This window comes from Octodon degus, unplaced genomic scaffold (assembly GCF_000260255.1).
Source record: "Octodon degus isolate 3935 unplaced genomic scaffold, OctDeg1.0 scaffold00144, whole genome shotgun sequence".
Taxonomy (NCBI): domain Eukaryota; kingdom Metazoa; phylum Chordata; class Mammalia; order Rodentia; family Octodontidae; genus Octodon; species Octodon degus.
Genome location: NW_004524720.1, coordinates 4,144,830 through 4,172,235, shown reverse-complemented (window position 1 = coordinate 4,172,235; position 27,406 = coordinate 4,144,830). Strand labels below are relative to the sequence as shown.

Below are 27,406 nucleotides of genomic sequence, written 5' to 3'. Positions count from 1 at the left end.
TGTTGAAACTGTACTTCCAATTTGACTTGAAACTGTCTCATTGCTATCTGTTTATCAATAAAACTGTAGAAAATAAAATATAAATAAATAAATAAAGTTTAACATATCAATACTTGATGGAAAATACTTGTTCCTTGCTATGTCTAAGGTGTTTAATACTCAGACAAATAGTGAGGTTAAGCTCAACTGCATATGTTATAGGGTAATAATATCATTAAGCTTCTCTTATGGAAGGTTAACAACTTAAGTTTGCAGACCAAAAATTAGAGAAAAAGAAGAGCTTCAAGGACAGCAAACATTTTTGCCCTAGCCTTTTTCAAGGTCAGTGAGGATGCAGGACATAGGAGAACCTGTACTGTAACATCCTGTAATTCAGTGATGTCCCAAATTTTCTGTTCAAGGAGATTATGGGGTCACAGAGGAAAGTGATTCATGATGTAGTGTGTGCCTAAAGAGAGTCACATGGAGAGAAAACATTCTCTCAGGCTTTCTCAGAGAGCAAATTAGTCAAGCAATGGCCATGACTCATCCACATGGCTAACCGTGACAAAGGATCTACAAAGTGCAATACAGGGTTTCAGGATAAGTCCTGAGGGGACTTGGCTGACTGTGTCAGATACAAAAGTTATATTTTTTGTTATATAGGTCTTACTTTATCTTGGTGTTAACTATCCAGCAGAAAAGTGTAAAAACAAGGTACGAAAAATGAGGCCATGTTAATTTACTGAGCTGTGGAAGGCTCAAGTCATCAGATTCGGACATTGCCAGTCCTGTGGATAACCCACTACTGTTGTGGAGTACTGGACTATATTGGAATATTTTGCTAAATTCTTATACCTGCAATATTTGGATGGCAATGGAATACCCTTCTCTGACAAAGCTGAACAAAAAAAGGTGATATAAATGAAGGAAAATTTTGTGTCTGTATATACAAAATAGTTAGGATAGATATATAGCTACTTTCTCCTAATTCAATAAGAAGAAAGATCTGTAATAATAGTGTTTGGACGGGATATCATGTCTGCATCTTGTGCTATGAATGAGTACTACAAAGACAACAATATGCAATGTATTAATTGTTGTAATTCTCCTACCAACCTGTTTTGAAGCTGTCACATTGCAATTTTTTTCCTCAATAAAATTAATAAAAAAATAAAAAAGAGTACTGACAGATATTCTAGAAAATGACTAAAGTGACCACATCTTCAAGAACAACAATGAGAAAAAACTCACCAAGCAGAGCTAACAGTTAAGCAGAGAGGGGAAAGTAGAAAACCTACAGCAGAAAACTTAACATGACAAAGATAAGCTGATACGTATCATTTATAATTATCAATTTAAATGACCTCCATTCACCTATCAAAAGAAGCAAACTACCAGAGTGGATCAGGAAGCAAAATCTAACAATATGCTGTATACAAGAAATGCATTTAACTCAAAAGGAAATGGACAAGCTGAACATCAGAGGATAAAAAAATAATGCTTCATGCAACAAGACCCCCCAAAAATCAAGGGTTGCTATTCTTTTTATTGGCAGACAATGTGAACTTCAAACCAAGCATAATGAAAACAGATAAATTTTTAAAAAAGATAAAGAAGATCACTACATACTTGATAGAGTAAAATTTCAGGAAGGAATAACAGTCAGAAACATGTGCCAAATATAGGAGCACCCACGTATATAATGCAAATTTAACAGACATGAAAAATCAAATGAATAATGCCACAATTGTAATAGGGTACTTTAACACCCCATTGTTACAAAGAAATAGATTAACTAGGCAAAAAATGATCAAAGAAGAAAGAGAACTAAACCGAATCTTTGAAGAAATGGACTCATTAAAATTTAGAGTGTTCCATTCAACATCAGAATACACATTCTCAGTTGCACATGGGAGGTTCTCCTAAATAGACCACATACTAGCACAGACCAGGCTTAAATAAATGCTAAGAAATTGAAATTATCCCATAGATATTAGCTGATCAAACAACAATGAAACTGAAAATTATTCACAAAAGAAATGCTAAAAACTCAATAAACACATGGAAATTAAATAAAACTCTCTTGAACAATCAATGGGCCATAGTTAAAATTAAAGAAGAAATTAATGTTTACAATCAAACAAAAATGCAGATATAAGTTTTTCCTTATTATACTAAAAGTTTATTAGTAAAATCTAGATATTGGCTATTTAAACATCTACTGCAATATTTCATATTTTCTGTATACTTGAACACTTTCATAGCACTATACTAGAAAAAAAAGATTTTCCTCATTTATCCTTGCTAGTTTATACCCAGCTCTTTTTAAAAATTAATTTTATTGAAAAAAATAGCAATGAGACAGTTACAAAACAGGTTAGTAGGACAGTTACAATAATTAATACATTGCATATTGTTGTCTTCATAGTAGTTATTCATAGTACAAGATGCAGACATGATATCTTGTCTAAAAACTTAGTACAAGTCTTTCTTCTCATTGAACTAAGAGAAAGCTGTATATCTATCCTATTTTGTATATACAGATATATATATTTTTTCCACTACAAAATGGTCCTTCAACTATATCCCCCTTTTTTTGTGTTTTGTTTTGCAGAGATGGGTATTCCATTGCCATTCAAATATGCTAGGTGAGTGAATTCAGCGAAAATAATCTAATATAGTCCAGTAGTCCATAATAGTAGTGGGTTATCCACAGAACTGGCAATGTCAGAAGTTATTGACTTGAGCCTTTCACAGCTCAGCATATTAATATGGCTTTACTTTTTATACCTCGTGTTTATACTTTTCTGCTGGATGGCTAAGACCAATATAAAGCAAGACATATATGACAAAAAAATGTAACTTTTATATCTGAGAAAGTCACTCAAATCCTCTCAGGATTTACTCTGAAATGCTATACAGCAGTTTGTAGATCTTTTATCAGTGTCAGCCATGTGGATGAGTCACGGCCATTGCTTGACCAATTTGCTCTCTGAGAAAGCCTGAGAGAATGTTTTCTTTTTTGGTGGCTCTCCTTAAGCACACTTTACATTATCGATCACTTTCCTCTGTGACCCCATAATCTCCTTGAACAGAAAATTTGGGACACCGCTGAGTTACAGAATGTTACAGTACAGATACTCTCATGTCCTGAGTCCTCACTGATCTCTTGAAGGGCTATGGCCAAAATGTTGGCTATCCTTGCAGCCTTCCTTTTTCTCTAATTTTTTAATGGAATGTGCTTGATGCAATGAAAGCTGTCCTTAGAGGGAAATATATGACAGTAAAGTCTCACAATAGAAAAACAGTACGAGCCCAAGTAAGCAACATTGTGTTCCACCTCAAATCCACATGAATGAATGAATCCCAGAGTTGGTTCTTAGAAAGAATTAAGTGGATAAACTCCTAGCCAACCTCATCCAAAGAAGAAAAAAATTCAAATTCATGCAATAAGGAATGAAAGAGAAAGAGAAAGATTGAACCAAAAAAGAGAACTGCTCTCTACCTAATGAACATAGATGGAAAACCCTCAATAAAATACTAAACAGAATGCAGCAAATCCTCAAGAATATTATATAATATGACCAAGTGGGATGCATCCCAGGAATGCAAGGATGGGTCAATATAAACAAGAAATGTACTACACCACATCAGTAGACCCAAAGACAAAAATCACATGATCATCTCAATAGCTGCAGAAAAAGCTTTTGGCAATGTTCCAACACTCATTCATTATAAAAATCCTATGGAAAATCAGAAGAGATAAAATGGTTTTTACCTCAATCTGATGAAAGCCTTCTGTGACAACCAACATCCAACTCATACTAAATAGACAAAAATTTAAAGCATTCACTTAAAAATCAGGAAAAAGACAAGAATGTCCACTGTCATGATTCTATTCAATATAGTTCTGGAAACATTAGCCAGAGCAGTTGGACAAGGGAGAGCAATAAAAGAAATAAGGATTGGAAAGGAAGAAGTGAAATTATTATTCTCAGATGACATGACACTCTACATAGAATACCCCAGAATCTCCAGTAAAAGACATGTAGATTTAACAACCCAGTTCAGTAATGTAGCAAGATACAAATTCCACACTCAAAAATCAATAGCATTTCTGTATACAAACAGTACATGCAATAGGAAAGAAACCATGGAAATCACACCTCTCTCAAAAACATCCAAAAATATGAAATACTTAGGAATAATTGAACAAAGTAAAAGATTTATACAGTGGAAATTATAGTACTCTAAACAAGAGATCAAAGAGGATTTCAGAAAATGAGAAGATATTCCTTGCTTATGAATAAGAAGAACCAACATTGTGAAGTGGCCATATTCCCAAGATTGCTATATAGATTCAATGCAATTGCAATTAAAGTACCATTAGTATACCTCACAGATCTAGAGAAAATATTCCCAAAGTTCATCTGGAGCCAGGAGAGACCTAGAATAGCAAAAGCAGTCCTGGGAAACAAATGAAAAGACAGGAGGCATTACAGTTCCTGACTTGAAATTACACTACAAAGGTACTATGATAAAATCAGCATAATACTGGCAAAACACAGACAAAAGTACAGTGGAGCATAAGGTTAGAAGATGCAGACACAACTATAAATACATTCAGTCTCCTTATACTTAAAGAAGGGGCCAAGCACATTTGCTAAGTGGTGCTGGAAAAACTAGCTTTCCACATGCCAAAGGCTAAAATTAGACCCATGTTCATCACCATTCACTAAAGTAAAGTCAAAATTGATCAAAGATTTATTAAAACAGAAACACTAAATCTACTGGAAGAGAAAGTAAGTAGAAATCTGGAAGACATAGAGATAGGAAGAGAGTTGATGAACAAAACCCAAACTGCAGAAGAAGTACTTCAAAGAATCAGCAACTGGAGTCTCATCTTTTTGAAAAGTTTCAACACATCACAAACCACCAACAAAGTGAAAAGAAAACCCACAAATTGGGGGAAAACATTAGCTTCAATGTCCACCAGACAGAGGCTTTCCATCTTGAAGATATAAAGAATTTAAAAACTTAAGCCCCTAAATTTCAAAGACCCAGTTCACAAATGGGCATGTGAGATAAATACACACTTCTAAGAGGGAGAAATACAACTGGTAACTACATATATTAAAAAAGTTCAACATCATTAATCATTGGAGAAATGAAAATTGAATAACACTGAGCTTCCATCTCACCCCAGAAAAAATAGCTATCATCACAAAGCCAGCCAATAACAAATGCAGGAGGGGTTCTAAGGGAAAAGGAACTCTTTTCCACTGTGGGTGGGAGTGCAGACTGGTGCAACCACTAAGGAAATAAGTGTGGAGGTTTGTGAAAAATCTGGGATTGGAGATCATATTTAACCCAGATGTTCCCATCCTGGGTATTTTTCCAAATGAACTGAAAAAAATCATATTGGAGCAATATATGTGCACCCATGTTTTTAGCATGCAATTTGTCATAGCTAAATCTTGGAAAAATCCAAATTCCTGTCAACTGAGGAGTAGATAAAAAAGATGTATTTTTACACAATGGAGTATTACTCAGCTATAAAAAATAAACCTGTGTCTTTTATAGATAAATTGATATAACTACAGACTATTCTCATAAGTGAAATTAATCAGACCCACATGTGCAAACATCATATTGTCTTGCTAGTATAAGAGCCTAAAAGAGTAAATAAAATTTGAAAGGTACAATACATACTCTGAAAGGGAAAGAATCTGTTCAAAGGGAAGGGACAACTGGGATGAGGAAAAGGACAAAGGATAGAAGGAAATGAAAAAGATATATTTATGTACATATACAGAACAGCTTGGGTAATTATACTGCTGATTTCTACTGGCCTATCGAAAGGAGCAGTTAATACTACAATTTTTTTTCTTCTCTTTTTCAATTTTTTGTAACTTTCTTTGTGTGTTTGTGTTTTGACCAATTTTGTATGCTTGTATCTGGTAATCTAAACTAATTTGAAGACAACATTATACAATATAATTTTCATTGTTGAATTCTTATAATTTTGTTTATTGGAATTCTGTATTTTTTCTAATTTCTTTTTGCTATTTTTTATTCTCTTTAAAAATAATTTTAAAAGATTATTATTTTACATATTTTCTAATATTCAAGCATACATTAATATACTTTATGAGTACAACACAATTCTTTTACTATATTTACTTTTATACATAATTTATTTTGGTCTATGTCGTGATATAATTGGGAGTCCTTGATTGAGTCTATCAATCAATAAATTCAGTATGTTTTTCCAGTTATTTAGGTCTTGGCTGTTTTCTCTTACCAGCATTTTAGATTTTCCATGATTTTGATGTTGTGTATGGTTTGCTTGATTTTTACATTGAGATTTCAAGTTTTGTGAAGTAATTGTTAATAGTATGTTTTTAATTTAGTTCTCATGTATTATGAATATTGACATTTCACTAATATTTTGTGTGTTGATCTTATATCATGCAACATTGTTCATTGTAATTTTTAATTCTAGGCATTTTCTCTGGATTCTTTGAGATTTTCTTTACACAAGAATGTCATCTTCATTTTACTTCTGTCTTTCTGATCTGAATGTTTAATATTTTCTTGGCTTGACTTGCTCTGCTGCTAGAACCACACTGAATAGAAATGAAAGACCAGACATCCTTGCTGCATTCTAATGACTCCTTTTAGACAAGAGTAAAATTGATTTTCCTTGGTTGGCCCCACCACCATAATGTTGATGGGAGGATGGAAGTTCCACCTACTACTACCAAGTAGATGGTAAAAATCTCCCCTGTGAGCCCTGTTGACCTTGCTTTGGTGGAGGAGATGGAGGGCAAGTTTTCACTACCCCATTGTTCTTTAAACCTATGGACATACATAGACTTATGGTGAAGAGTATGTTGTGGTATTTGACTCAAGTAATATCCCTATGCTCAAAAGGTTTGATGCTGACTTGGAGACTCCTGTGCTTCTGTTGGGACAGTGTATCTCAACTATCCAAGTTTCAATCACTCTGCACTGTCCATTTGACCATTAAGCTCCATCTAGTGAATTTTCTACTTCAAATGTCAAAATTTTTACATGTAGTATTACATTTTGGCTTCTTTTAAGAGGTTTTTATACTTTTTCAGTATGATCTAACCTGTCTGCCTTTTCTGTTTCTCTTCCTAAAAATTCATTTATCAACAACAGATTTTTAAGATTACTTATTTCAAATTTCAATGTTTGGATCATCATTGTTTGCTTCTATTTTTTCTTTTGGAATTGATCTTATTTTCTTTGTCATTAATATGTGAAATTTATAGTCCTTTGAAAGTTGAATTTAGTTGGAACTGATCCACAGCTCACCTTTAATTGGACAAAACTCTCCTCTAATTTCTCTAATCTATAATCTCTCCTATTGTTGCTTTATCTGACGGGCTGCTTTCTTTGATTATATCAGTATTTGAACTGGCAGGAGTGGAAACCTCAAGTTTGAATGATTTATGTTATATTTTGGTTAAATCTGGCAGGGCCTGAAGTTTCAGTCACCCTACACTCTGGGAAGCTGAGGCAAGAGGATCTCAAATTTGAGTCCAGCCTGAGAAATTTAGCAACTAAGTGAGACCCTGTCTCAAAATAAAGGAATTAAAAACAGGTCTTGGAGTATTTTAGCTCAGTTCAAAGTCCCCAGGTTCAGTTTCCAGTATTGAAGAAACAAATCACAGTTATTCCAAAAACAAGTGGAATGACATTTCTCCACTTTCTAACCCCTCCTTTTTTTCTTTTTACAGCCATGTATAATAGCTACTATAATCCAACTCAAAACATTTCCATTATTCAAAAAGCCTTTATTGTTTTCCTTCCCAATCAGTTCTCTTTTAGTTGGGTTAAGTCACTGATCCTTCACTATAGCTTTTCCTTCTCCTAGAATTTCATATAAATATAATCACATGGTATGGATCATACTTTATTTACCTTTCCACATCACTTTTTTTTGTATTTTAGGAAAGGGTCTACAGGGTGTTCAGGGTCTCACTACCAGATCGGACTCATAGTGATCTACCTGTTTACAGTCTCCCAAGAGCTGGGATTGCAGGTGCGCACCACCATGCTCAGTCTCCCCATCACATTTTTAAGATTTGTTTGTGTTGTTTGGTGTCAGAGTTTGTTTCTTCAGTTGTGCAGAGGAGAATGAGAAGAGATGTAGCATTAGTGAACTACTTCTGGAACTTACTTTGTTCGACATTCTCTTTGAGAGAGGATTTGCTAGAATATTTGAAGCATAGATTCTTGCCTTTCATATTTGAGCTGACATAAGTCACATACAAAAGTTATGAAACATTAGTTAAGTCTACAAAGAAATAAACCAATACTCAGATGAGTTATAAAATAAGACTAACTTTTTGTTTTTTCTATTCTTTTTAAAAGGTTGGGGATGATATGAATTCGTTCTTGGTCTGTTGCTCCCAATTTGCAGCTCAGCTAGAAGAAGCAGTTAAGGAAGAACACCATGTATGTATTCCCTGAAAACTGACAAGTACAAGCTATTAAAATTTGCATTCATTTTTTGGAACTTGAATGTTACATCCAGTCAGCAATATTAGCCTAGATTCAGTCCGTGAAAGAGTTAGAAATGTATTGGAGTGCACTGTTCAGTTTTCTTTATTCTTAACAGGCAGGTAATGTTATATAATGTAATAATTAATAGTAATATTAAAGTCAAACAAAAGGATAAAAATAAAATTCACCACAATTCCTCTTCTGATTGGACAATTTTGTGTGCCTACTTTTATTTTGCGAGATACTGTTTTCTTAGATTGATCTTGTGTATTGCTAAAACTCTCTATTATAGTTTCTGTGATAGTCATTGAACTGTTCAGCTCCAAATGTTGGGTTGGTTCTCTACCCAAATAATAAGAACTACTTATTATATTTCTCATTCAAACCATGAACTCTTTTATTGCTTTGAGACTGGTTATAGGAGAATTACTGTATTTCTTTGTGGGTTTTTTTTGTTTTTGTTTTTGTTTTTTGCAGAACCTTGGATTGAACTCAGGCCCTTGTGCTTGCCGGGGAAGCACTTATTCCACCAAGCCATCTCCCCGGCCCCTGTATTCCTTTGTTGAAGGTCATTTTTCATTGCTTTAAATGGTTCCCGTATCCCTAAATTCTTGTTTTTGATCTGCTGGAATAACCAGCTCTTCTAACTTTAGAATGGCTTTTACATAAATAAATCCAGTCTTCATATACTAGATAAGGAAGGGACGCTACTCTGATTCTGAATGGACCTCGTGGAACAGCTTTTGTGTAGCCTCCTCAGCTGTGATCAGTGTCAGTTATGGCAATAGTTGTCTCAATCACCTGAGCTTCAGGGTTTTTTTGAACAATCTGAGGATTGTTGCCAGAAGCATAAAAGGGCAGAACTGGAGAAGAATGGAAGCTGTTTGTAAGCTATTGGAAGCTGTTAGGGAGGTTGTAGGGAATTACTGGTTCTCCTAGAGGGGCTTGTCATGCTAGCTGCCCTAATGAACTCAGCTTTTCTCATCATCAAAGGAGCTCAGAACTTTGTTTTCACTGAGACTGGCTACTATACACTTTGAAGGAGCTCTGGTCCTCACCTTGACCATCACTTCCTGGCCCTAGAGAGGATGATGGTGTATAGCTCTGTCTCCTGGAGAAGCTTGTCTCATTGGCTTTCCTTATAGGAGCTTGGCTATTCTAATTCTTGGAGGATCTCAGAACTTCGTTGTTGCCAAGGATGGCTGTGGTAATTTTGGTGGAGCTGTGGTTCTTACCTTGAGTTTCATTTCCTGGCTCCAGTTCAGATCCTTCAGCCTGCTAGCACAACTCCTTCATCCTGCTGGTATAGGCTTTGTAGCTTCCACACTGACCTTTGTGTCTTCCCAGTGCAGGTCCATGAAACACACCTGCATGAGGCACTGTTTTGGGCTCTGAGTCTTCATCTGGACTCAAGCAAGATATTATCATGGGATCCAGGCCCTCAGCTGGAGTCTTAGGTCTATAGTGTGTGGACAGATTTCCTGCATACTTCATATATGATTCTTTGCATGATTCACCATAATAATAATCTTGTAAAATATGTGTCCTGTATTGTATTTTTCCCCTTACAAAGCCCCAAAATATGACAGCTCCTGACCTTGGTTAAGCACCTTCATCAATTTCATGCTGGGTTATTTCTCAGATAATTTTTGTCTTCATTTTATTAGGGTCAGTTTCAGGTGATTTCTTATTCTTTTGTTTGGAATATATTTTCCTATTTATAAATTTTTGTGGATTCTTTATATGGTTCTTTTTCAGTTTTTCTCTCATTAGATAGAATAACTAGTCCTTCACTTTTCTCAGAGTACTCCCATAGAGGAGGTGACCTGGCTACTTACTTCAGCCAGATATTCTTAAACTTGTGTGGTATTTTAAACCATTTCGATAGTTCTTAGCCCCATTCTCTCATTCTGACAATCTGTTTCTAATTGGTGAGTATTTACATTTCCTGTTGTTAGTTGCTCATCTTTCCCCTCTGTTTAGTTGCTTGTCCTACCAGGTGGCTTCTTTCTGTTGGTGTTCTTGTGCTTGTGGTCTTTGTTTTCTCTTTCTAATGTATCCTTCAGAACATTCTAAAGAGGTGATTTGGCAGTCATGAATTTCAATTTTTCTTTGTCATGGAAGTATCTTATTCATCCACTGATTTTCAAAGATAGTTTTGCAGGGTACATCAATCTGGGTTGACTTTTGTTTTCTTTCAGGGTTTGAAACACCTCACTGTAGGCCAGGGAGACAGCTCAGCAGCAGAGCACCTGCCTGGCAAGTGCAAGGTCCTGAGTTTGATTCTTGGTACCACTAAATAAATAAATACATAGAAATACCTCACTTTAAGCTCTTCTTGATTTGAGGGTTTACATTGAAATGTCTGCTGTGATTCTGATGGGCTTTCCTTTATAGATGATTTGTTTCTTTTTTTCTTGCCACTTTTAGTATTCTATTCCTGGCCTCAATTTCTGGAATCTTAATTATTATATGCTTGGATGTAGATTTATTTTGATTATGGCTATTTGGAGTTTTATATACTTCCATTTATTTGTACATCAAATTCCTTATCCATGTTTTAAAAGTTTTCTACTATTACTTTTTCAACCAGGATTTTTTTAAATGTATATTTTACACTATTCAGCTTTTTCACTGACTTCAATTGATCTTATGTTGTTCTTGTTTGCTCCATCTTGTAGCTCTCAGATTGATTTTTCATGGTTATTTGCTATTTTTAAGATATCTTTCTTTTCATGGCCACTAGCCACAATCATCTCTTCTAGTTCTGATATTCTGTCCTTGCCTTCATTCAGTCTGCTGTGTTTATTTGCAATAGAGATTTTAATCTCCTAGATTGCTGTTTGGATCTATTTCATGGATTCCATTTCTTTGCCACGTTGAGTATTCATGGTTTGTATCGTTTTCTTGACACTCACTAGCTTTTTAAATCTGTATCTTCTTTAATGTCTTTCATTTTCATCACCATTTCTTTTTGTACCTTGGAGATTATTTTTTCTGTAACCTCTTCCATTTGCTTTTTCCACTTCTGTCCCTATAGTTTCAGAAAGTTCCAGTGGTTGGCTTCAGATTTTCTCCATCTCATTGTGCTCAGGATTTGTCTTGGGTGGGCTGGGAATCTGGGGCTGCAATTTGCTCCTTTGTCTTTCTGTTTTCTGCTTTTTATTTTATTTTGTTTTCTGTGTTGCTGCTTGTAGATTTCTTATGGAAAATATCTTTATCCCTGGTATCTAGATTTCCCTAGTAAATACCTGTTCCTCAGGGATATCTTCTAAGTGTGGACGTTTATTGGTCTTTGTGTCTATCCAAAGAATCTACCTTCCCATTGTGTTAAGGGTGAGAATTTTCTATTTATTTGGCTCAAAACCCAGTGCTTTGGTACTGGACTGCAGTAACTGTTATGAGCCCATACAATTGCACTGGTGTCATGCTGGGAAGAAAAACAAATTATAACAGGTATGACATCCTGGCTAATGTAGTACAATTGGGAATAACAATTGTCTCAATTATAGTCTGGCTACTCACAAACTGTGGTAGTTTTTAACCTGATACCTCTAACCATAGATCAAACTCTACAGTTATATAGAAAAATCCAACATATACTAGGAACTTTTAGGCACTTTTAGGCATGGTCCTCTTACTGGAGTGGTTTTACCCTGTTTTCTTGGGAGTTTAAGAAGGATGGGCAAGATAGAGAGATGAATGAGGTCAAATACAGTAGCAAGTGGTAGGACAAAGCATGACCACCCAAGCTTTGGGAACTATAGGACACAAGAGGGAAAGAATGGAAGAGAAAAGCAAGGAGTACTAAAGTAAACTAGAAAGAGAAGAGACAATGTTTACTCATTTGGAATTATCATAAATTCAAGCAAGATGGTTGATGAAAGAAGGAGAACAGGTAGAAGAAAACAAAAGAAAAGAAATCTAAGTTGTGAAAAAGAAAAAGAGAAAAACACAAGGCAAAAATAGACATAACAAAAAAGAGGAAACAAAACCAAAAAATACAACCAGACAGAAAAAGGAAAACCAGTCAGAGAGAGAAAGATAAAAATACTAAAATTTCCCCAGTGTCTACAGATCTGTGGTAGGTCCAAATTGGATTCCATACATGTGTACTCCAGCCAGCTTTTTTTTTTTTTTTTGGAGGAACTGAGGATTGAACTCAGGCCCTTGCACTTGCCAAGGAAGCGCTTATTCCACTGAGCATCTCCCCGACCCTCCACCCAGCTTTACAGTGGGATTTGTGCTAGGTATGGGGCTGATCTTGACCCCTGGATGTAGGGTGTGGGACTGATCTTCTGATGCTAGAGTTCTCTTCAAAAAGGGTGGGGAGTAGCCAAAACCAACCAATTTCGTTCCATGTGTCTGTGTATCATACACAATGCTGGTTCATCCATTTTACCAACTGCTGGTTCCTATCTTCACTATTGCTGGCTCTTTGGACTTTTTCACACCAGTAGTCCCACTAACCCATTGTAAGAACCCAGCTGGGGCCTTGCTGGGTCTCTGGGGTTCCTGCCTGGATTGGGCTGACCATGTATGCCCCCACCAGAGCCTTGCTGGTTGTTCATGTTTCTCTATTGACATTCTTGAAATTTTTTTATTGTATTTTTCCAGAATATCCCTGTCTTGTTTGAATTATCTAGCAGCTATTGGATTTATTTTTTCATGGCCTCTTACCATTTTTAAGAAATCATTGATTTGACAATTGCCAGGCATAGACAGTCTTCATTCATATTGATTGATTCTGTGGCATGTGCCTTCAGTAGAAGTTTTCATCTCTTGGATTTCTGTTGGCTCTGTTTATGGAATTCAACTCTTTTCTAAATTGAGCATTCAAGATTTCTATGTCTTTCCTAAGCTCCCCAATTTTTTTAATTTGTATTAATTCTAGATTCACTAATCATTTCTTTCATTATTATCATTATCTCTTTAATTATCTAGGTACATATTTCTGTTTTGGTTTTGTTCAGAGATTCATTCATCTGCTTTGTTAGTCCTGCTCTTACCATTTCGAAAATTCAGCTGGGTAACTTTTGATTTCTTCCCCCTCAATTCCCCCATGGATTTGCCTTAGATGAGTTGGGAGTTATTGCTTGTATCTTAGTTCTGTATTCTCTCTGTCTCTCTGTCTCTCTGTCTCTCTGTCTCTCTGTCTCTCTGTTTCTCTCTCTCTCTCTCTCTCTCTCTCTCTCTCTCTCTCTCTCTCTCTCTCTCTCTCTCTGCTTCCCTCCTTCCTCTGCACTGAGGCTTATAAATTGCTTATAATAGATAACTTTATTAGTAGCATCAAGAGCTCATTAAATGATCACTTTTTTTGCCAGCTCAGCACACCATGAGGGTGGAGCTGGCACAGTATGTGGGGCCAGGAATCAAACCACAGTCCCCTGGCCCTGCTTAAGCTGGCCTAAACAGAAGCTTTATACCACTGAGCTATCTCACTAGCCCCAAATGATTACTTCTAAAAGATGTCTTCTAGGCATAGATGAATTTTGGTTTTTGACTCTATCAAGTATCCTGCCTTTTCAGTTTTCTAGGGATGAAACATTGCAACCTGTTAGGCCTAGTACCTGCTTTTTGGTACTCAACTGTAATATTGTTTATGACCCCAAACAACTGAAGTGTTGGGACACAAGGAAGATCAACTGATCACAATCACTATGTCACCTTGGCTAAAGTAGTACAATCAGTAATAGTAGAGTCAAACATAGATTGGAAAATGACAAAACTGATAATATTTTTCCATCTTTACTGACAGGAACAAGATTTATATTTATATAACAAAATCTAAGACAAATCAGAAAATTACAAATATTAATATCTATTCAAGAGCATGATTTGACCCTAAGGGAAGAAAACTTTAAGAGAAAATAATAGAGAAAAAAAGAAGAAGAAAAAGAGATGAGAAGCAAGGGTAAAAGACAAAAGTAGATTACTTAAGACTCAGGAAACTAATGAAAGAGGGAAGAATAAAAGGGGAAAACAGGGCCTGCCAGATAGTCAATCAGTGGACTAAAAGCACCTGCTTAGGCAGGCAGAGCATGCCATGCTGGCCCTGCCCCTGGGACAGACCAAACATGGTGGCCCACACTGTAATCCCAGCACTTGGGAGGCTGAAAACAGGAGGTTAATGGGTCCAATCTGTCTAGTGAGACCAGATGGACCCTATACTAAATATATAAAAAGGGGGGAAACCAAAAACAATGCTTACTATCAAACAAACAAAAAAACTCCACCAAACAACAGAAAATTGCTGAAACAACAATAGCTACAATAGTAAAAGTCAAGGAGAAAAAGACAAAGAAATTTCTCTGTGATTTCAAGCCTGTGGTTATCTTCTAGGTCTTAAAATTTTGTGGTACAGAGCAAGATATGACTCTGATCTTGCTGGTAGAAAAAGAGGCAGTCAGAGCCCAGAACCATTCTGGACAATCCCCAGCAAGTTGGCAGCAGGATTATGAAAGAGTGCTGGTTCTAAAAGTTTCAAATCCATAGAAGTTCAAGTTTAACCTGCGTTCTAGCTGTGTGGTTGCAGCCCAAGTCACTTAGCTTGTAGCACTGTATGTGTCTCTTGCTTGCCTGCCCATGGATCTATACCTATGGATGTCTTCTGTGGTCATCACTCACCCAGTCATTGTGGGACTTTTAACAGTTGGAGCCCCCAAGATAAAGGCAACCCATACTTGCTCTGAGTCTCAGGCTTTAGTTGCACTCTCCTTGAGATGGTGTCTTACCAAGCATTCTCTCCAGGGGATATGGCAATTGTTTGTACTAAAGTCACTCACCAGTTTTTGTACTTCACTGCATTCCCTGCTCCATTCCACTAGTGAGTTCCTCCCTAATGGCCTCTGGAGTTAGCCCCTTTCATTGTGTCCTTGTAGATTTAACCTGCCTTTCTCAGGAGCCAGAAGTCAAGAGAGAAAGCCAGGAGAACATTCAGATTGCCCCTTCCTTTGCTTCTTTGCAGTTTGCCTGGACAATTTCGAATGTTAGTCTCTAGGCAAATTTGTGTCTCCTGATACTAATTTTGCAAGAGTATGAATAAACAACTCTACTGTTGTTCTTTAGACTGAAATAGCTTGACTACTTTAGGCAGTGAAGCCTTATCCTGCCCTCCCACATAGGATCAATTTCCATCTTTGGTCACTCCCAACTCAGAAGCTAATTCTTTGCTGCAAAACCCTCTGCTGTCTTCTAGGAGTCTGTTTGTTGACTTTTAAACAGTGTTTTTTAAAACCCTTCTATTGATGACATATGTCTTTCTAATTTTGTCCTGTTTCTCTCTATCTGTCCCCACACAATCCTGTTTCAAATTATCCTTATACTTAAATATTGATTTTTTTTCACCACACACCCATTTACTCAATCTGGTTTCTGCTTCCAGAGTTTATTGAATGAACCCTGCAGGGATACTAATGCCTTCCCATACTGTTATATTCCTTGTGCCGCTTTTGTGACACATCAGCAAATTTACCTTTGTAATCCTTCTTCATTTGTCTTTTCTTGACTTCTGTGATGCACCTGTCTATGTGGAACTGTGGTTTCAGTTTGACATTTTTAACTTATCTTTAAACATTATGCTGTATTCTCTTTAGGAAGCTTTTGTGTAACAGCACCATTAAACTCCAATCCTTGAGCAGCAGTCTTTAAAATATTTCCTTGTTACTTTGTTTATCCTTTTCCCATGTGTTCAGCTTTCTAGGATTTTTGTTGCTTTGTTTTGCTAGGTTGGAATGTGCGATTCAAAATTTTTGAATTTATGAGGATGATTTTATTCTGTCTTTATATTTAGTTGATAATGTCATTAAATTTATAGTGGAGGTTTAATATTTTCCTCACAATTTTTATGGATCTTTGCTCTACATTTTCATAATATTTTCCCATTTTAGTGTTAATTCTGTCATGTTGGCTTTTTCAATTCTGATCAGTTTTCATCTTCCACTTTTTATCAATGATGTTCTGGATTCCACAGTATCAGGTAACTGATGATGTAGGTAACTGGAATATAGAAAGGCACTGTTCTCCTAGCTCTTGGTGGTTTAAAATAATCTTAGAACTCTAGATATAATGAGTGGTGGGGTTTGTTAGTGTTCCCCGTCAGGTTCCAAAGCAGAAAGAGATTTTAGCCTTGGAATGAAACATGTTACTCCAAGATAATGTGTCTGAGTGGACATTATTTTCTAAATACCTATAGGTCTAAAAATATTTTTCATCCAACATGGATATTAATTTTCTTTATTGTACTTCCTTGGAGGATCGAGTCTTTTTGCTAAGATACATTCTTAAATTAGTTCAGTGGCTCTCAACCTACCAGGCAAATTAAAATGACTCAAAGGACTTTGTGCCTGTCAGCCCTGCTTCCAGAGTTGTCAGAGGGCTGAGGTGGAGCCTGAGAATGTGCATTACTCTCCAGTGTGTGTCTGTCACTCTGATGCTGTGGCTTGTGGGGCTACACTTTTTGAACCACTGATGCAGAGTTAGTATTGCACAAGAGAAATTTTAGACTAACCTAATTTTTCATCGTTTGTAAATAACACTTTTTCTCTGCTTGAGTATGTATAGTAGCATTTTTCTTTAGTAATCTAATTCAGAACTTTTACTCAGACATGAGACAGTCTTTTTGTTGACATATGTACTAATTTTACACATATTTTCAGTGGTAAGTATTAATATATTCTAAGATATACTTGGGTGTATGGATTTACTCATTGTCTCTCACAATTATCCAAACCAGTTCATTGTACTTTACAGAAACATATCTAGTGAAATTATATTTATTTCATAAAGTAGATTACAAGATATTTTGTAACTTGTTATTTTGATCCCTTTAACATGAATAAAATTATTTCAAAGAAACAGTGCTACAAAGTTAATGAGTTTCATTATTGTATTTGAATATAAATGTAATGCTTTTTGATAGTAATTTAAATTTTATGCTTTAGATATTTTAAGAAAATAAATGATTTATGCTAATTATTTTGAAGATTTATTAATGTATAAGTGTGGAGAATTATTTTTATTATAGAAGTCAGTTATGTGTATAAAATGCAGGAAAATGCTGCTTCTACATATAAAAGTGGTTTTGAATTATACATTTACAAAGTTTATATTTAGTCTCTAGTGCATTTTTATGACTGAAAATTATAAGACTTGAATTAAATATAGCATACATTGTAAATTTATTTTATTTTCCAGATTTTGGAATCTTTGTTTAAGGTATGTTCATTCTATTATAGCTTAAATGTGGTAAAACTTAATGGAAATATGCATGTAAATGAAGATGTTTGTTAGTTCTGAAGTATTTTTTAAAATCCACACTTGTTACTATAAATATTTAAACATTTTATACTCAGTTGTATGTTGCATTCTCCCCAGTCTGCACCCAGGGTGACATGGGTGAGGAACAGTACTTGATGGATGAAGAATCACAGGTACCCTGTATTTACAATTTATTTTCCAGCAGAAATTCAATGTGTCATTAACTGTCTTTTGTTTTTTTCTAAAAAAGTGGTTTCAACGACAGGTCAACCAAATGGAGGAGGTAAGCATAGCATTTCTTAATTGCTAATTAATATACTTGCTTATTTGAAAGCCAAATTGAAGTATGTATAAAAGTTTTTTTAATTAAAATTGGCTACAAACTTTTTGGGTAGAGGAGGAATTAGTAGAAAACAATGTTTTGGAGTGGTCTATATACTCTACTCATATATTCATATGAGACTCCTATATATTTACTAAAATTGAATGATGGAAATTTAACAATTTCTTTTTTCCTAATTCATATAAAGGACTAAGTAGAGAAAAATCGATTTTATATTCCTCCAATACTAAAAAAAAAAATCAAGTATAAAATTTGTGTGGACATAAAATTATGTATTTTTTCTCTTAAGTTTAGCATGTTATTTTAATGATACCCTTTTGTACTTTTTATTTTCAAGTACTTTACTTACAGTTTGAAAACTGCTATTCTCTGTCCTTAGGATTTTAGATTCTGTTTTGGAAAAGACTTTTCATATGCCACTAATACAATGGAGTGTTTTCCAGGACAGCTTTACTGACTTGGAGAACTAGTCAGGTTTTCTCTTGATTATGTGTATGGTTTACCCTGATTAAATTAAACACTGTTGAGGTCCAGGCTATTTAGAAAAATGAGGCTCACTTATAAGTGTAAAGGTAGAAATTACAACTTTCAGTGAGTACCTACTAATGAATTTTTCTCTGACCTCTGTGTGGAAGACTTTCATGGTCTGCACCTAATATTGTTTTAGATGGATATTGCTAATTACCAAAGTGTGGGTGAGTCTTCCATTATGGCATATTGGCTATTACTTCTCCAGAGAAACAGATGGAAGTCCACAATTTCTCTACCCTTTTGTAAAATAGTTAACATTATTAATCACATTCTTATTGTTGAAACACTACCCCTTTGACTTCTATAAACTGTGCTTTCAATTTATATTTTGATAAACTGAATTCCTTTGATATTTTTTTCAGTCATCTTTTTTACTCAACCATAACATGTTGACCTGTCAAGAGATTTCACTCTATGTCTTTTGTTTTCTCCAAATTTTCCCCCTAGGTAACATCAGTTATTCCATTCAAATTTTACCTTCACACTAGCAATTTAAAAATACATCTCTTGCCCTCAGTGTCTCACTGGACTCCCAATATTTTCTACCTCAAACCCAATGAGTCTACTCCTCTAGTTCCATAGCTTTGTTAATGTTGGTGCCATTTATCCAATTAGATAAACCAGAAACAAGGTAATCAACCTTAACAAGTTACTTTCCCCTCTTCTTAATAGTCTGTACATAAGTACTTTAGATTTTGCCTCATAAATTATGCATTAATCTCTATATGTACTGTTTGTAACTTATTGCCAGTTATCATCTGCAGTAAACATGAAATCTTAACTTGCACATGCATAATCCCCAAAAGAAATCCTCACTGCTCAGTTATACTTCTCACCTGGAGTTCTAAGTTTGAATCCTTAATTGTGTCTCTTGAATACTCTCTTAACTTGATGGCATCAGTTGCATTGCCTATGTGTATTTTCTACTACTTCTGAAGGATTTTTTCACTATTTATGGGTGTATCTTAATGTTATTAATACAGAATGGAGAGATTTGCTTTGGGAATTTGGCATGTGGCATTTAAACATATCTTGATCATTCTCAATTCTTTCATGTCTCTTATCCCCTTGCCCCCTTCTCCATCTTCAAAGGTCTATCCTCTAGTTTTCTTCTATTACTCTCTTACTCGCTCACTAACTTATCTATTTTAAATATCATATAGAAGAAAATGTGATATTTAACTTTCTCGATCTCTTATTTTGAAAGGGTATATCTTAAAGTCTGATTGATGGATTGTGTTTAAATATCACACAAAACATTTTTACACATATAGATGACTGGATTCAAAATTTTATGTATATGAGGTAACTAGAAATCTTCTTGTTTACATGCTTATGATAGGGCTTAATCCATACTATTACTTGACAGTCTTGCTTTTTTTGGTAATACGTTCTATTGCCAGTATCTGTTGATACTATTAATGCCTGTGGTCATGATATATTAATCAAGGTGTATGGTAAGGTGCACTACCAAAATATTGGATTTCCCTGGTCTTTTCAGAGTTGTCCTATTAGAACTGTGCCACATAGGTCTCTCTGATAAAGTCTTAGAGGTAAAATACCTACTATCTGTTCTGTACTTTTAGTGAAGCATCATCATCATTTGTCCTATAAAGGACTTCAGTGCAGATATAATTCTTGTTGGAAAATAGATCAGTTGTGGTTTAATCCAGAGGCAATAGCCACACAATAATTAATTAGGGAAAGTTTAAGATAAAGACTTATCATCCTACAGTAAGGAATATCAACCAAGCAATAAAGACAATTTGGATTAATATAGGAGAAGAACTACAGGGAGCAGCCTCCAGCCCCAGGATGGAAGCATAACACTTCAGGGAGGATCAAATCTGAATACTCTTAGTCTTGTTTTCCATCCAACCCAAGGCTAAAACCCAGAACTTCTGAAGATGGAGTAGCTGTCATCACAGAGGATAAAGAAGTGCATAGGTGCTATCCTGCTAAAATTTAAACTCACTGTAAAGCTGCATTTGAGTGTGGTCCATCAGAATCTACACTCTGTAGATATCTTCCTGGTAAATGCTTCCCAGGAAATGTTTCCTCTTGCAAGGACATTGTCCGCACAGTTCTCCACTGGAATATTTTGCTGAGGCATTCTGGGAAAAGATACCCATAGGAATTGTCAATGCCATGTACCTAGCCAGGAAACTTGCAATGGAATCAGATCTACTGGATATTGTATACAGTCTTAGCCATGAGCAGAGAGATGGCAGAAGTGAGAAGTGACACTTCTTCCTATGCCAGTGCCTCTGCTGATTCAGGAAAGAATCATGCCACTTGCCAGGGAAGAAATATTGCACTATTCCAAAGCAAGGATAGAGTTTTGAGTTGAGAGGAAATAAATTGAGAATAATATTTAATTGTGATGCACTGTTCAGCATTTACCACCTACTGTTATATTTTAATCCCATTCTAGAGAGCCATAACTAAATAAAGTTCATATCCTGAATATCTAGTGCTGGAACTTTTCTATTCAAGGCCTTAGGACTATGCTTTCACTTTCATTTTTGCTACCTTCCTTTCTCTCCCATCATAAGGATTAGAGGTTTCTGTGTGAGTGGATCTTTGCTGTTATCCTGTCAAAGCATCCTGAATCATAAGATAAGGCTGGGGATTTAGCTCAGTGGTATAAGCACCTGTCTGGCAAGTGAAAGGTCCTGAGTTTGATCCCTGGTGCCAGGAAACAAAAAACCAAACAAACAAACAAACAAACAAACAAAAAAGGGCTGGTGAGATGGCTCAGTGGTCTAAAGCACCTACTTAGAACAAGCTTAGCTAAAGCACAGGGACCGCGGTTCAATCCCCCAGCACCACATGCCAGCCAGCCCCACCCCCTGGTGGGCTGAGCTGGCCACACACACACACACACACACACACACAAAAAAAAAAAAAAAAAAAAAAAAAAACTGACTTCCACACTGCCTGTTGGATTTTAGCTTGATCTTCTTGTAAGGTTTTAAGACACAAGAGGTAAGTTTTCCTGAGCAGCCTGAGGAATCCCAGCTCCATGGACATGTATCTACTGGGATTTAAAAAATAGCCTAGTGAGCAAACTGTTATCTTTCTGTAATTTGCTGTAGTAAAGGTACTCTTAAAATTTAGTTGAGGTAGTATGTTAGAATTAATCTTATTAATATTTTGGGTTGTGTTTATTGTTATTGTATTTGCTTAAAGTTTCTGTATGTCAAAGAGTAAATAAAGGGCTGGGGAGATAGCTTGGCATTCTAAGCACCTGCTTGGCCAGCACAAGGACTTGGGTTTGATCCCTGGTACCGTGTGCCAGCTCCACGTCATGGCACCACCTGTAATACCAGCTCTGACTGGGACAGGAGGATCACTATATGTCCAAGCTGCATAGCGAGATCCTGTACAAGAAAAAGAGTAAATAAAGGATTTGATGCCATTTCTGGTATGCAGAAGTCTTCAGTGAGTTCCAGCTCTATTCATAGATGATTTTCCATGTAAGTGCATTTGTAGAATATTATGTTAGCATATATAGCTTTAGAGAAGAATATTATAAAAATTACTCAGATTTGATGAAGGAAATAATGAAATTTTGGGGATATGGGAATGAAGTGAGTATTTCCTAAATAACTTTAATTTTATTACTTTAGATAAGTAAAGATCATAATATTTTAGAAGAAGATCTTCCAGCACCTGATAAAAATATCATGATAAACATTGCACATATAGTGAAGTTAATGCAAAAACTCCAAAAACTGAGAAATAACCTCAGTGATGATGGGTCTAACTACTCCTGGAAAGCCATAATGCCCACGTCAGTGTAAGTGTAATATAAGAATTTGTTTCATTAAAAACAATAAAATGGGGGCTGGTGAGATGGCTCAGTGGTCTAAAGCACCTACTTAGAACAAGCTTAGCAAAGCACAGGGACCGCAGTTCAATCCCCAAGCAACACATGCCAGCCAGCCCCGCCCCATGGTGGGCTGAGGTGGCCACACACACACACACACACACACACATAAATAAATAAAATTTTTAAAGAAAAGCATTTAAAAAAGCAATAAAATGGGGCATATAATTAGTAATGAATGTAAGAAAATGGATTATATGTCACTGCTTTATGTAGAGCACTTGAATCAGATCAGAACGGGTAGCCATCTTGTTTCTGCTTGAAATTTTTCATAATTTGAGATGGTCTTATCCAATAGAGTAATTACTAGGTACACGTAATTATTCCCATTATAATTCAGTTCAGTTAAGAAAATTGGTTGGTCATACTAGCCACATTTCATGTACTTAGTAGCCACATGCATTTTTTGTTATTAAAATGTTCTATTGAGGGCTGGCAAGATAGCTCAATGGACTGAGCACCTGCTTAGGCAGGTGTAGGGAGCAGGGTTCAATCTCTGGCCCCACGTGCTGAGCCAGCCCTGCCTCTGGGTGCACTGAGGGGTTCATCAAGACCAGGGATAGTGGCACATGCCTATAATCTCAGCTCTGGGGAGGCTGAAAACAGGAGTATCAGCTATGAATCTGAGCTGCATACTGAGACCCTGTACCAAATACATAAAAAAAATTTATTGAGCATTACTGGATTTGATGAAATATCTGACTTATAAATGCCTGCATTTGACTAGGTTACTCCCAGAAACAAATTACTTAAGGCTTAATGTGTTTTTATGAATGCCTTCATTAAAAATTATATGACCAACTTACAAATTTGATTCACAGTCACCCATTGTTTTTACATTAAACATACATAAAACCCTTTTATTTCATATTGTTAAAATATGTAGTGTCCTTAATTTGAAGGAGCTATTATTTATCATACGGTGATTACTATCTCTAGGTACAGTGAGTATATTTAAATAAAAAACTATAAACTTAAATTAACAGTTGTTGAGATGTATTGTCCTTCTCCAACTCAGGCATATTCATTTGAGCTGTCATCAGGGAGGCATGAATAGTTTCAGACCAAATATAATACTTACCTGACATGTAAGTGTCTGTTGTGGAGGAGGTACTTTTTAATAACTTTTATGTGTGATCCTTGTGTATACTTTATAAGAAAGATATTATTATACTTAAGTTTTAGTAGGTGAAGAGCCTGAAGCTCAGAGAGGTTGAGCAATTTACCGAAGGTTACATCATTGTTAAATGTTTGCTCCATAGTCTCATTCTATGTTTTATGATATTAATCAATACAACTTTGAATAATACATTAGGAATAAGAAATCTCATGTTTCATCCTATATTTTTGTTGTTAATATTGTTGGTATTGTCAGGTACATTCACAGAATACATGGAATTACATAGTTTGACTTTTGTATTTTAAATAATTCTTACTCTTAATTTCACTTAATAACTATGAAAAAGGTTTAAATATGTTAATTTTAATTTTACAAACTTTGTATGTCTTAAGACTAAACTCATTGGTTGAAATATTAAAATTTGTTCTATTAAAAATTCAGGAGGGATGAAGAAAGGCCATCAACAAAAATGGATAGCTATGAATCTGTGGAGCAGCAAATTAAAGGTGATAATATTGTATACATGTTTAGCCTACATGGGACTTCCTAAATATGCTGACATTTTAAAACTTGTAGTTAAAAATTTACAGAGCTATAATTATAAATAGTAAATTTTAAATTCTTTACTAATGAGCTTGTATCTCAAGATAGTTGTCATTATATTCCAAATCCTAGGAATATACAAAATGAATAGTGTTCAGTTCTCCTATTGCCCTCATGAAATTCAGACTCCCAAAGGACACAGGCACGTTATGAATCTTTTAATATATTATAAGGCACAACAAAGATACATGTGCTTCAGGGAAACTTTATACTGCCTTAAAGGATAAGCAGAATTTAGTGGACTTAAGGAAAAAAATACTGAGTATTTTAAGAAGATGATAATAATGAATAAACAGCATGAATAGAGAATGACAACCTCATTAGAATAAAAGTGTATTCTGCTAGATGCAATTATGAGCATCCCCATCACAGAAGGCCTGAGCGTAAAGCACTTGTATTTTGTCAAGTATTAAAAGGAATTATTGAAGACTTTGTGTAGGGAAACTGTATCATCAGGTTTAGTTTTAAGGAAAATGTTTTGGCCCTACAGTAGAAAATCAATTTGTGGGCTATAAATAGGAAAGGAAGGTTTCTACTGCGCATTAGATGTGTTATATATAGTTGAATGCTAGTAAAAGATGACAAAAGAGAGAGATTTGAGATACATGTTCTTGATATAATTTGCAAAAGTTGTTGATTGAATGTGAAAGGAAGATTAGAAAAAGACGGTACTGCCAATGAATATAAATAAATCTAGAGGGAAGACATTGTGATAGGAAAATGCTGAGCTCAAAATCACTTGCTTCATACATTCTTTTCAATATCACCATTTATTGCCTAACTAGGAAGATCCAGTATTGGCAGCTGTTGTTTTTTTCTTTCTCTTGAATTATTAAAAACTATGGCATATAAACTCAGTAAATGTAATTGTTATTTACAATTTAATGTTAGATATAACTTTTATTATTTCAGAATTCATAAAAGCCCACTCAACTGAAGAACCTATGGATGTTTCTGCAACAGAATCACGTGAGTTTCCTTTAATTTAAGCACCTTTATGTTAATAACCTCTGTGAGCATGTTAATTTCTTTAAAGTAATAATTATTAGAGTAACAATATAGATTGTCTGGAGTTAGGAGGCCTACAGCCGAGCTGGCTGTCTGACACCTACTGAAATGCCGTTAAAGCTGGAGGTTACCAAAACTAGACTCAAGTTTGAAGGTGTAGTTATAACATGCTACTGAAACATTCAAAGGACTTTGAGGTGACACAGTGATATGTTTAAGAGATAGTTTGGAGATTTTCATGCTAGGAATTATAAATCTTTGCAAATGTATTAATGCTTTTGCTGCCAGTCAATACCTGTCAGTTTATAAATACAAATAGCAGCTAGAATTTCTCTGACAAATTTCAGGCTACTTGTCCTCAGAAAGAAAAATTGCATCTTATTATTGGAGAGAATGTTGAAATAATAATGATAAAATACAGTTACTAAAGCAAAATAGGATTTGCTGGGTTAAAGTTGCTGGTAAGTCTGCTCTTTTTCAGGTTTAGCTTTAAGCTTCCAAGTTCTTTGTCTCTTCAGACTGTAGTTTTGTTGTTATTGTTGTTGAAAGATGTACTTGATGTGTAAGATAAAAAAATAAGACAGTGGGCCTTTAATGTGAGCATTTTATTCATCAGGCCAGCAGTTACACTGTTTTTATTGTTTATTATAACTGTACAGGTCAATGGTTAAGAATCATTATAAATCCTCCAGGTTTTCATTTATTGTTTTTTGTTTTCTCAAACTATATATCTTCAAATCACTTCTTTTTGTGTTCAGATTGTTCTGTTTGATCAAGTCTGTTATTTATATACTCTATGGTAATTTTTATTTTGTTCATAGTATTCTTCAGCTCTAAATAGGTTCTTCTTTATTATTTGAGCTCTGGGTGAGGGTTTGATGTCTGGACTTTCCCCTGTTATACACATACACGCGAGCGCTTCGCGCGCGCATGCACGCATGCACACATGCATATACACACAATATTGTTTTAATTACAGTGAAAATCAACATATGACCCAGTAAGCTCCTACTGAGTCTAAATACAAAAGAAATTAAATCAGTATTTTGAAGCAATATCTGCAGTCCTGGGTTTGTTCCATCACAAATGATAGTAGCCAAGATATGGAATCAACTTAACTGTCTATCAAAAGATAGAATAAAGAAAATATGAGATGTACACACACACATAAATAGTATTCACAAAAACAGGAGAAAATTCTGTCACTTATAACACCATGGAGAGACTAGGCCTGGCGAGTGAGTGAGACGACCGGGCCCTGCAGGATCCTGAACAGACCCAGAGTGCAGGCCTGGCAAGTGAGGGAGACGACTGGGGCCCGTGGATCCTGAATAGACCCAGAGCGCAGGCCCTGTGAGTGAGTGAGACGACTGGGGCCTGGCGGGATCCTGAACAGACCCAGAGTGCAAGCCTGGTGAGTGAGTGAGACGACCAGGGCCCTCCGGATCCTTAATAGACTAGGCCTGGCGAGTGAGTGAGACGACCTGGCCCGCGGGATCCAGAATAGACCCTGAGCACAGGCCTGGGAGTGAGTGAGAGAGCTGACCCGGCCTGACGGGATCCTGAACAGACCCAGAACCCTGGCCTGGCAAGTGAGTGAGACAACCCGGGCCACGGATACTCATTTGACCCAGGCTGCAGGCCCAGCACGGAACCCTTCAGCAGAACTCCCTGCAAAGAGGCTAGAGGCAAGACCAACCCAGCTGATTCAGGAGCAGAACATCTTGCCAGAGAGACACAAAGGGTTCAACTCGAATGCCTGCAACAGAAAGAAGTGGAGCACATCAGCCAGATCCAAACTACACCCACCTGGAGGAATCTGAACTTCATAGATCCAGACCTGGTGCTAAGGTAATAACTCTGTCTAAGCTCTACACCAAAGCTCAGAAGACAGTGGTATACAAAATGACAAAAAGAAGGAACAAAATGTAGTCTCAGGCCCCGAGTCCACCCAATACAAATGCAGAAGACACTAGCACTGAGGAAACTGGAAATCACACACCAGATATCTCTGAAATAATAGCGTTGACAGTAAAGAATCAACTACAGAAAGGCATAGAAGAAATCAGATCAGAAATAATTTCAGAACTAAAAAATGTAGTGGTAACTATAATCAAAGAAGTACTACGTA

At 35.8% G+C, this 27,406-nt stretch overlaps 1 protein-coding gene across 1 annotated transcript in view; it reads left to right on the top strand.

The window, feature by feature from the left end:
* Ccdc7 (coiled-coil domain containing 7) overlaps positions 1 to 27,406 on the top strand; it is a 95,383-nt gene that overhangs the window by 9,158 nt on the left and 58,819 nt on the right. The window contains exons 4-9 of the mRNA XM_023701944.1: positions 8,389 to 8,472; positions 17,716 to 17,736; positions 18,029 to 18,061; positions 22,285 to 22,454; positions 24,106 to 24,170; positions 25,180 to 25,236. Coding sequence (XP_023557712.1) covers positions 8,389 to 8,472; positions 17,716 to 17,736; positions 18,029 to 18,061; positions 22,285 to 22,454; positions 24,106 to 24,170; positions 25,180 to 25,236 — 430 coding nt within the window. The remainder of the gene's footprint in view (positions 1 to 8,388; positions 8,473 to 17,715; positions 17,737 to 18,028; positions 18,062 to 22,284; positions 22,455 to 24,105; positions 24,171 to 25,179; positions 25,237 to 27,406) is intronic.